Source organism: Halyomorpha halys, unplaced genomic scaffold (assembly GCF_000696795.3).
Source record: "Halyomorpha halys isolate HHAL.00 unplaced genomic scaffold, Hhal_1.1 Scaffold1128.1, whole genome shotgun sequence".
Classification (NCBI taxonomy): domain Eukaryota; kingdom Metazoa; phylum Arthropoda; class Insecta; order Hemiptera; family Pentatomidae; genus Halyomorpha; species Halyomorpha halys.
Window position 1 is genome coordinate 115,900 of NW_027105413.1, and position 12,591 is coordinate 128,490.

The following is a 12,591-nucleotide window of genomic DNA, read 5'->3' on the forward strand; positions in this document are numbered from 1 at the left end:
TTTTTTTTTTTTTTTTTTTTTTTTTTTCTGTTGTGTTCATGATTTTATATGAATTTTGTTGGTATTAACCATAGTTCCAGAATTGTTAGTTCCTTGTTTTCTGGATTATTTCCTAGTAATTTACTTTAAAATATTATTTTAATTCTTAACTACATCCAGAATTGTTGAAACGTATATTTTTTAAATAATTATTATATCTTTTAAATATTTGTATTATATTACTAGTATCTTTTAAATATCTGCTGAAATATTATTAAACAAGATAAGCCTGTGCGAAAAAATTCATACAACTTGTAGGTTTCTATAAGATTTTATTAAATTAAGGGCTCACAGGTCCTGAAACATCTAGTAATTTGTTTCTATAATTTTTATATTGGGTTGTAAAATAAGTTCATAGCATTTTTTTTTTTCAATATTTCAATTTAATCCTCTCTGTGTTTATAAAATCATGTTTACTTGGTCAGTAATGTTTACATATTCTAAAAAAGGATTAGTTAAGGTACTTTTATGCATCAGTTTCAACTGAGATTCCTTGTCTTTAAGTGGTATTTTGCTTGGTCAAAATGTAAGAGGAAAAAATTTGTTTTCATCGTTTAACGATTTTTTAATTATAATGGTTTTATTAGTTCAGAACCAGAAATTTGTCTTGGAAGAGGCAAAGCACTCGGGTCGTCCTTCAACTGTTAATAATGACCAAATTCAAGCATTGATCACAGACAATCCTCACTCTACGATACGGAATATCGCAGAAACATTTAACATATATCATGCAATTGTCTTAAATCATTTGAGGGCTACGGGATATGTTTCTTCGAAGTGATATATGGGTTCCTCACAATTTGACAGAAAAGAATTTATTGGACTGCATATCGATTAGCGATTCCCTCCTGAAACGCAATGTTAATGATCCATTTTTAAAAAGGTTGATAACAGGGGATGAAAAGTGGGTCCTGAACAATAATATTGTGAGGAAAAAGTCCTGTGGAAACGAAGTATCATACTTACAACTCCCAAAAGCAGGATTACATCCAAAAAAGGTTATGCTATGCATTTGGTGTGGGATTGGAAAGGTGTCCTTTATTTTGAGCTTCTCTCACCTTATCAGACCATTAATTCTGCAGTGTACTGTGCCCAGTTGGAACAATTAAGGGCAGCAGTTGAGCAAAAGCGTAGTTTTCCATCACGATAATGTCTGTCCTCAAGTGTCTTTGCAGACCCGGCAGAAATTATTCGAGTTAGATAGGGATGTGATCTCCCACCCACTCTATTCACCAGACCTTGCCCCAACAGATTTTCACTTATTTCAGGCCCTTCAAAACTCTCTTAACGGGAAACACTTTAATTTGCTCGAGGACTAAAAATGCACTTAGAGGAGTTCATTGTGCAAAAATCTGAGAAGTTCTGGGAGGACGGAATTAAAAAATTACCTGAAACATGGCAATATAAATATACAATAAATCAAAATGGGCCATATAGAGCTGATTAAAAATATTTACAAGAATCTGAAGTTTTTATTGAAATCACCAGTAAAAAAACGCTACAAACTTATTTTACAACCTGATACTGTGTGTTCATTTTTTGGCCTTCTTCCATGGTGTGTTTGCACAAAAGAAAAGTCTTGATAAATATAACATTGTTATATTTTTTATTATGTCTGCATACATTTCCTCACCTCAAATGTATCCCTTTTAATTACTACCGTTGTTCAAATTGTGTACACAAAGAGTGTAATGAATGCTCCAGATTGAGATTGTTCAGCTTAATAATATAATATATTACCTTATTAAAAACATTTAGCTTTATATTATTTTAATATAAAAAATTTTGGTTTATATCGTAATAAAAAATAAAATGAAGATTCAAAGCATTGAATGCTTGTGCAGTCCTGGACAATAGTACTTTCTGCATTTATTCAAAACTATATAAAGAGAGTTCCTAGTTCTTTCTGCTGTTCAAAGTCATTTCCAGAATCAAATCATTATAGATATTAAGAATGCCAAAACGCTTGACCTTTTTCAAGTTTAAATATTTTCTACAACTCCTCTTCCAAATCCTTGTTTTCGTGATAATATATATTGTTATTAATGTTGAGCTGGTGTATTTTTTGTTCCAGTGGTGCAAATTTGATGATGATGTCGTTTCTCGATGTTCTAAACAAGAAGCAATCGATAATAACTTTGGTGGTCATGATGATGATATGAATATGACTGTAAAACATTGTACAAATGCATATATGCTTGTTTATATTAGAGATTCAGAACTTGCTACAGTTCTTCAAGATGTTACAGAAGAGGACATACCTCAAGAGGTAAGAATTATTTTGTTCTGTAATATTTTGTGTTAACTTGCTTAATTTATCTATATCTTACATCACTTTTGAAAAATTACAGTTAGTAGAAAGGCTACAAGAAGAAAAAAGATTGGAACAGATTCGTCGAAAGGAGAGAGCTGAAGCTCACTTGTATATGAGCGTACAAGTAGTTCTGGAAGATACATTTGATGGTCATCAAGGAAATGATCTTTATGACCCAGAAAGAGCTCATTATAGAGTCTTCAGAGTTAAAAAACAACTCACTCTCCAAGAATTCATGGAGCAACTCTCTGAAACTTTGGTAATTTTACATTTTAATTACCAACATAAATTATTTAAACCTCCTTGGTCATTGTTTAATTTTATTGTTATTATGTCATGATTGCTTTGATTGGTCCTATTTTAATGACTAGAAAATTGGTAAGACCGCATTCCACTGCTTTATTTATTTTATTTTTTTAACATATTGGAGGTCCCTAGTGAATCTTATGGGTCTTATTATTTAGTTCTTAAGTAACTGCTGTTCAAGATTTGTTCAACTTAAGCTTGGGCAGTTAGTATTTTAAGTAGTTTTGGAACTTCAAACTTTGCTCCTTTGCAGAGTTATTTGTTCTTAAGATAGATTGGTCTGATAAAGTTGTCTCTCTATAACGTCAGTGGAAGAGTACTTCAGTAGGTAGGAAACAGGAAAGTGAAGTTTCTCTTAACTTATGATACATTCACGTACCCATGATTATTTTGCCTTTAGTTATCGGAAAACTCTCTCCCTCACCTCACTGATAAAGATAGGAGTAAGGTTTTTAATTCTGTAGTATTAATACCCTAACTTATTAATTTTGCTGTTAGTTACTTTTTAACAAATTTGAATTAATTAAATATAAAAATGACTACAATCTACCTTCAGTCAGTCTTTTGTTTAACACATTTTGGTTTTTCTTTTAGGATTAGGGTAAAGACCATCAGTATCAGAAAGTTGAGTGGGGTTTTATCATTTTTTTTTTTTAAATTTAGCTGCTAACTTTCTAAATTCATGTATTTTTAAGGGCTTCATTCCGTAGTCCAACTTCATAACTACATAAGCTAGCTTCTTAATACAGTTGAAATAGCAAAATATAATAATTTATAATTTTAGTGAATTTTTAAAAATAATATATTTTGTACTGAGTAACAAACAGACCTTAAATTGATTAGCACCTGTAAGGAAGGAACTGAAGTACATTGAGTGCAATATCTGACATTCAAAAAATGATACCAATACTTCTTACAACTGGATTTATTCGTTGGGTTATGCAACTACAGAAGATTATTACAATATAAAATTAGAATAGAAATTTAAATAATATTGAAATCAAAATGAAAATTTTTTGGAACTAACTGCTCTTGGTCCTTGGTCCAGCCCTTTTACTAATAAATAAATTTAAAAAAAAGTTATACCACTCAATTAGTGCTGCATGCTAAAATTTTATCTCAAAAAATATTTATTATTCATCCTGTCTGATGATAGATATTTCATTGTTATATCATATAAAGTTTAAAGTGAAAGTTAACAGTTCTCTGTTCAGAAAAATGATTCATAATGTACCAGTAGCTAGCCCAGTACATAGAATGTTTTCTGGTACAAGTATCAGATCCTCTTAATTTTCAGTTTTATTTAATTTTTTTTGGAAATCTCAGATAAAAAATAAAATCTACTTGTTTCAAAACAAAAAGTAATCACATTAAAATTTCTGAAGTCCAGCAGAAAGGAGCAGAGCTTTATCTACAGGTAAATGACCTATTCTAACCAGAGTGTGGGGTCTATTTTTCATTCTGTGGGTTGTTACGACATAAAAGTCAACGCTCCTTCTCCTCACCCATTCTTACTGGTGCCACTGCAGACTCAAGGTTGCTGAGGTAATACTTCAGCTCCCTTGGCTACAAACGATCTGTATTGAAACATATGTACCAGAGATTGTAATGAGTAACTGGCTCCTGTTTAGTTTTGTATTAGCAATCAAAGCACCAATAGAAAATTGTAGACTGTCTAAAATCCCTTATGTTTGAATATCAAATACCAAGTGTGTGATATTAGTAACTTCATTCTATTTCTTTTTCTGTTATCTGTTTATATATATTTATTTTATTTTCAGAGGTACCCAGTTGAGCAAATGAGACCTTGGCCCTTAAGTACAAGAACTAATATGACATACCGCCCTACAATGTTGGATATTGAGGGAGAACTGCATCGAGCAATGCAGGTATAGTTCTTAATCCTTTTTATACCTTACTTTAATATTTTTGATATTTATTTATTCATAACACGGGCTTTAGAATTCTTTCAGTGCAAATCATGGTTTTTAAATTCTGTTAAATTATATTTTAATATAGCATTATATTGATTATTATATTAAATATTTTAGAACCATTACTGCAATAAATTTTTTTATATTTTGGTATGCAATTTAAACCTATAATTTATTAAATTACTTGTGGCAGTATATATATAAAGAAATTAACGGTTCAAATGTTTTTTTGGGCTCAATAAACTTTTGAAATACTGGACCGGGATTTACATGTTTTTTTTTGTTATCATAATAACATTTTAATGTCAATGGTACACAACAGACCTTGTAGCTTGCAGTGCTTTAAGCTATTTAAAAAAAAAAAAAAAACTTAAATAGTTATTACAATATCCTAAATTTTTAAATCCTCCTTATTTAGAAGAAACAGATATAATATTTACTTCTACTATGCAAATACTCCACCCTTAGGCTTGGTGCATTTTGGGATGCTACTAACGCATTTCAGGTAAAATGTATACATGTCAGTTTTTGTAACATGAGCTTATCATAGAAACAGCACACTTCTGCTCCAGCCACAAATTTCAACCCACACTACTCACAGACTTGTATCAACATAAAAATATTAATATTTCAAAATATGGATTGTTTTTTATAAAATTTAAAAAAAGTTAAAATTATAAATACATGGTTTTCTGATGTTTATATGTTTTATAGATCAATATTTCAGGTATCTTTAATTTATTAATTAATTTTAGTAATTTATCTGAAAAGTTCTATTGAACTGTTTTAATAGTTATAAATTATTATTTTTAAGTTCTGAGGTGTATGATTATTATAAAGATGTAAAGTGTTCAGAATAGATGCTTTGTTGATTTATATATAATGTTCATGGACTTCTTACTAAATTTGGACAAAAGAAGTTAATTAATCCTATTGAAAATGCATTAATGATACTATCCAGAATGAAATATTGATATTTCAATGATAAAAGTTATTGAAGGATTTCAGACTCTTCTTAGTTGTCAATGAATTCAATATAAGTTGTTCTGCGTCACAATCTGAATTAGAATCCTAATTTAATTTTGATAAATATAGTTTTATCTATGAATCATTCATTTTGAATTACTCATTAACAAACAAAACAGAATAAAATACATGTGTTTACTGAGCGTCAGGAAACAACTGTTTTCCAGTATTGATACAAATATCACAAGTATCAGACGGAGAGTATTGATCCGACAGAATATTGAAAGTATCCAACTTCCCTAATCCCTTCAGTATTTTGACTGTCCATATTTATTGAACAATATCTGCCATTTTATCTTAATAACACATTACAAAATTATCTAATTTCGATCTAAGCTTGCAATTATTTTGTTTAGTTTATTCACCCAGAACAAAAATTATTTGCAATTATTCAAATTAATCATTGTAACTAATTTTTACTTGAAAGCAGACTAAAGTCTGCTGAACGAGATTTTGGGAAAAACTGTTCCAATATGCACAAATCAATGTGACACTTGTGGAGCCATAATGTAGTCCCAGTCAAGTGTAGCGTCAAACACGTCTCAAATAGGCTTACTCTTTTGTTTATCCCTTAAGATATGATAGCTTTATGAAAGCACTACAGCCAACTTATAAAGCTTATATTGTAGTGCACCTCTCTAAACTTCCAGTACAGTTTGTCAGTTTGGAGGAACCTCAATCCTATGTGTTTGGGCCAGTTTCCCATGATAACATGAGCTCTCGTGCTGGTCCAATTACTCATCATCAAATAAGATTATTCAGAAAGAAGTCTTGGGAAAATCAGTATAAATTAAAAATTAGACAACTTTTGTTGTTTAATTTTGTTTTCATTATTTGCTATTTATAAGTAGTTTTTTTTTTTATTCTACAATCCATTATAAATTCTTATTAATATTATTATTTTTAATTACATATTAATTTTTTACTCTTCTTTTAGGATATTGCTGAGTGTGCAAATCCATGGAACATATTTTTAGAAATCTTATCACCAGATTCTGGTCTCAATGCACTTCCTCCCTTTGACAGAGATTCTGATGCCCTTCTATTCTTCAAAATGTATGATCCAAAAACAAAGAAAATATATTATTGTGGTCACCATTATATGCCCGTAGCATCCAAAGTCTGTAAGTCAATCATTTGTATAATATATCTGTTACACTGATATAATATCAGTACTATTAAATGATTATCTCATTAAATCTGTATTTTTTAGAATTTTAATATAGAATAATATGTATAACAGTGAGCTACCATACCTACTGTCTGAAAATTTGGTTTATTTGTCTCTCAATATACCATATCTGCAGGTTTTGACAATTGTGATGTTAATATAAATCCCTTTATTTTTATGGAGAAGTGACAAATCCCAATGTCATAAATACTAGGTTTGTTCCAACAACCACTTCTGACTGGAACTGTACAGAACATGCATGCGCAGTTACAGGTTTTGAAAGGGAAAAATCTGTATTATGCATGCTCCGGACAGTTAGAAGTAGTTGTTAAAACAGACTTACCGTAATTTTTGTCTTTATTTTACTTATCTTGATCGCTCTGTGACAGTCATAACTATGATTAAATTATTTTATAGTATTAAAAACAAATTTATTTAAACCATATAAATTGTATTTTCCAACTCTTTATTGATTATTAATTTTGTTAAAAATAATAATTGATTATTAATTTTGTTAAAAATAATAGTCAATAAATGATGATCACTTCATTTTTCAGGTGAGCTTATACCTATATTAAATGAGAGGGCTGGATTTCCTCCCGATACTGAACTATGCCTTTATGAAGAAATTAAACCAAATGTTGTTGAGCTAATTGATGGAAGAAATGATCCTCTTGAAAAGGTGCGATGTTATTCTTTTTTATTATTGGATTGATATTTCATAATTTTAGATATGAATCTTTTGAATTTCAGCATCCCTATCACAACTTTTCTCTCAGATTATGAACCATTCCAATAATTGAAGAATACTTAAATCTCTGATTGCATTATGTTCAAAGTTTAAATTATTGTCATTTAGAATACAATATCACTCACTGATGTTGCTATAGGAATGCTTTACTACCAAATTCATCCAACTATATTTTCTAGAACTTTTATCATAAGATATGTGTGCAACTTTCTATTATTATTGTTAGAAACAACTGATTTTCAATTCCGTCATTTTCTTTTATGGCTTAGATACTCACATTAATTGTTAAGAATATTTATTTATAAACCCTTTTCTTAGTTACGGACAGTTCAAGTTATCAAGAATAGATACTCTTATCAATCACAAAATTGTGGCTGAATGATATTAAACATTGAATGTTATTTACACTACCATCATATCTATGGCCATTTACATTAAATATATTATACTGGAAATAAAAATATAAATTAATTCTCTAAACAACCTAACTTTCTTTTATAAATCAATGAAAAAACTGAGGAGAAGATGGTCGGGGATGCGGTCAGTAGTGAAGTACACTAATAAGTACTACTTCATTCTCATTCCATGATTCCTTCTTTGGCCTCCTTTCTACCATGGTCTACGTTCAACATTATCTATTAATATTCCCACCAATTCACACATTTTACTTCTTTTTATTTTTTTCGTTTGTCTCTACAGACCTTGTAGATCTTTGACTGCCTGAACTAGCCTTCTCCACACCTGCCTGTCTTGGGCTACTGCTTTCCAGTTTGCTGCATACAGTTCTTTCGAATCTTTGTTAATTCTGTCTATTCATCTAGTTTTTGGCCTCCCACATGGTCTCTTGCCAACTAACATTCATTGTTGTGTAGAGGCATCCTGATGGATTGCTTCGAGCCACATCCCACCCATCTTAGCCTCCTTCAAATCATAAGATATTGATTAACCAGTCTCTGCAAGCAGTTCACTATTAGTTCTTCTTCATGTGTTAAGGCTCTGATCTCAGATCGACTCAATTCTGCTTTACAGGATACATGTTAGAGCCCAGGTCTCACAGCTGTATAGCAGAGCTGTATCTACACTCTTAGTTCCAGATTTTTAGGGATTTCAGAAATCGTGACGGAGAGAAAAAGGTTCTTCCGTGTACACCACGACTTTATGTTTCATTGTGACCTGCACCCGTGTAAACACTGTAAATTGTTCAAGAGCTTTCAGAGTTCTTACATAAGTAACAAAGAAACATCACATTTTTATATATATATATATATATATAAATTGCTACTATTCAATTAAAATTAAGATGCTAGAAGGTTCTGCACATGAAGAACACATAACCATGGGTTTTAAAATCAGTTGTGCTAATATTATGTTTGAGATATTTCTTCAAAGACATTTCAGCAAGTAAACACTTCAGATATAAATGATAAGATGGACGATTCTGGATTTTCTCCAAGGAGGGTCCTAAGTGTATTGGTTCTCCTTGCACCTACTTCCTAAGTAGGAAGAACGAGGAGTAGGCTACAGCTAACTCGGTCTTGTTAACTGCTACTCGACAGTGACTCAGGCTTGCATAGTTGCGTCCTTTCAATAGATGATAGTGGCAGAGTGACCTATGTTTTGAAAGCGGCTGGGCTTGAAACTGTACTAATATTCATCTTATAACTGACCGGATTGTATAGCGAACTGAGAGGATCGTAAATTTGCTCCTCTGCGAACATGCATTCCTTTTCTTGTCATTACTGATTGCTTGAATATCATGGGAAAGGCAATCCCATTGTATTCCCAATATCTTCACTTATTCATTGTTGGCCTCTAAAACTGTATCATTTCTTGTCTGTCACATAAAGAGTGTAACAAGTTTGAAGGATTACACATCCATTTTTCAGACTAAAACAACCTTTCTTGAACAATACAATTATTGATTATAAAGTGTTTCAACCACTAGGATAATTTACAATGAATTTAGCAATTAGAAGTGGATTAATTAAAAGTAATTCAATTAACTCAGACTGAAATTCAAAACCTTCTCAAACAGTGTTTTCATCATTTAATATATTTTCAACATTTGTGTTGAGACAACAAGATGTTGAGCCCTTTACATATGATGATGCTTCTACTATGAGCTGATGAAATATGTGTATTGTTAAATATAGAGAGTATGGTAGTCCGAAGGTCATTACTGATACTTTTTAGTGTTTTTTCGGTGTGGATACATCAAGTTGATAATAAAAAAAAATGTGAATGTCTTCTTTATCCATTAGTGTTTGCATAACATCTGGAATATGCCTGAGACAATTACAATAGTTTAATGTCTGAAATAAAGCAATCAGGTGATGGTCATTGGGGGAAGCCAAATTTAGTTGAGGATTAAATATTGTAAACTATGCGGATTTTTGTGTTTTTTCTTAATCTAGTACCCAGGATAGAGGATAGAGGATTTTTATCAGCTATTTTAAAATCTTGAACTCATTCCAAAATTTAATTATTCATTATTCATGTTTAATTTTAGTAGAGAGCACTATTGGAAGTTCTAAAAGTGCTTTATATTTGTGATGATTAATTTGATCAACTTTATATAATTCCATAGAATCGGTTATTAGCTATATTTAAGCTATTCCAGTTCTATTTAATTTACTTATATAGAGTTTATAGCATCTATAAACCTAAGTTTAAAACTTATACAGATAATCAACCTGTGAATGAGTTGAAAACCAAAATTTAAACAAATGTATTAGGTTCAGGGGAGAAATAAACGGAATCAAGTTTTGGCTGAACTTCAGATTCTTGATGGAAAACCGAAGGTACATAACACGTATGATTTTAATATTTATTGAATAAATATTTAATAAATAATAGATAAGCTTTTCTCTATGAGTCTTTAATAAGAAAAAGACTTAAAACTCAGTTATTTAAAAATAATATCGCAGATCTAAATGAATGTTGTGTTTAATCTCAATTTGGTAACTATTGGCTTACATTAACAAACATTTGAAAATATTGATTTAATTGGTAAGGCTTGATTAGAGTTAGTTTTTGAATAATTTGATATTTAGTAAGTTTCGAGGATGCATTATTTAATAACAGCCTTCTACAAAACTGAGGTTTTGTTAAACAATTTGATTTTTTTTTTCATTTGAAGCAAGCTTGTATTGTATGTATGACTGACAAAGTTATTATTTCTTTATCTTCATTTTTTTCAAACATAAATTAGGTTAAAGGTGCAGTTTTTATTGTGCATTACTTTCACTTGGCTATACATTAAAAAAGGTTTATTTTTTTTGTTTTTATTTATTATGTTTTTCTTTATCCATTTGTGTATTTTAAGATTTTGATAATTCCTAATGGTAGTAACACCTCTTGTTTTAAGCTGTTTTATAGATTTCACGTAGTTACAATTGCTTGCTTCTGAGGCAAGAACATGGAATTCAGTTGTCTATTTAATTTTTATTTCCTTGTTAATGGATAACCAAGGAGGTAGTTTTTTGTTAGCCTTCTGAGAAATATAAAGATATAATAAAAAAATATGAATCCATCTTATCCCTCTTCAATGTGTAATATATTTTCTGAGATATAAAGATAATAAATTTTAAGGATGTAATTTTGTGCCTAAATGGTTCATATACCATCATGACTGCTAGTAATATCAACATTCACCGTCCTCAACTCTTGTATTTAGATTTATGGTAAAGAGTTTTCATTTTGTTCTATGAATCATTACTTCATTAATATTTTCAATGACATGGGTGTGAGTTTAGACCGTGAAAAGTGCTGTTCTGGAATAGAATGTCTATGTCATAAGTTAATGTGTTGTAGAAGAGAATAGTAATGGAAATAGTTATTAAATTTTGCTTTCATATTCAACTGTCCATCACATTTTTTGTCTATTTTTGTTATGTTATATAATTTCTGTGGGTTTATACATGCAAATTAAAATCTAATGATCAAAAAAAATTTAATGGTCTGTTGAACATGAAAACAAAACTAATAATCATTTCAATTAAGATAATCTTACCATTAGCCTACTACTCCAGGTATTTCTATAAATATTCTACTGCTAAATGGAACTTGTCACAGTCCAAACTCAGATAAAAATTACTGAAAATATTAAAGATCAAACGTGCATAAAACAAAATGAAAAATCTATCTACAAAACTGGAGTCTATAGAATATTAACATCAGAATAGCAGTTGTGATGGTTTAGGGACTAATTTGGCACAAACTTACATCATTCAAATTTTAATTGTTTAAATTAAGAAGTACAAGTCAAACATATGATAAGACATTTATCAATATGAAAAGTGATATCTGATTTTTCTAGATGATGGTAGTTATGAAATCTATTGAAAATTCTTAATAAATAATCTTGGTTGTCCATTCATCCATTTTTACAAGTACTTATCAACAGGTTGGCTTGCATGCAATATTGCTTGGCTAAATACTGAAATATTTAAAATAAGTTATATTGAGAAAAAAATATACTAATTAACAACGTAAAATATTATCTCTGGACAAAAAATTTTAATATATTCTGCTTTTACATCTTTTAACTTATTGAATCTTTAGCTTATCTACCAAAGTGACAGGTAATCCTGAACATTTGATTGCACATCTCTCCATAGCCATAAGATCAATAAATTTGTTACTTTAAGTGGGAGATGTGAATGCGACCGAGAGGATGTTTTGTCAGTTTAGAATTGTTTTATGATTTCAAAGTAGTAGTTCAACTTTTGACCCTGGTAAGCTACAGCCTTCACTTAAGTTGCAGATTTAGATCTTTATTAATTATTGGTCTTGTGGTCTAAAGGCTATGACAAGATTTCCGAAACAATTATTCAAATGGTTTTGAAGTTAGTAGAAATTTCAATGCCATGCATCCTTCAATTCTATATTCAGCATTGGAGATACCCAAGTACCTTTTTAATGTGTCAGATACAGTATTTAAGTTTTATGAGTAATCATTGGTAAAAATGAAACAGATCTTGATAAATTCCTTTACAATTAACAGATATTTCTATAAATAAAATTGACAAAGAATTTTTAATTTATTTGT

General features: G+C 30.0%; 1 protein-coding gene across 4 annotated transcripts in view; it reads left to right on the forward strand.

Moving 5' to 3' along the window:
• LOC106688434 (Ubiquitin-specific protease 7) overlaps positions 1 to 12,591 on the forward strand; it is a 41,533-nt gene that overhangs the window by 20,156 nt on the left and 8,786 nt on the right. For 3 of the 4 annotated variants that reach the window (XM_014432885.2, XM_014432882.3, XM_067051137.1), the window contains exons 12-17: positions 2,114 to 2,308; positions 2,391 to 2,612; positions 4,441 to 4,548; positions 6,557 to 6,743; positions 7,348 to 7,472; positions 10,277 to 10,342. In XM_014432885.2, coding sequence (XP_014288371.1) covers positions 2,114 to 2,308; positions 2,391 to 2,612; positions 4,441 to 4,548; positions 6,557 to 6,743; positions 7,348 to 7,472; positions 10,277 to 10,342 — 903 coding nt within the window. The remainder of the gene's footprint in view (positions 1 to 2,113; positions 2,309 to 2,390; positions 2,613 to 4,440; positions 4,549 to 6,556; positions 6,744 to 7,347; positions 7,473 to 10,276; positions 10,343 to 12,591) is intronic. The other variant, XM_014432883.3, reaches the window with a different exon arrangement.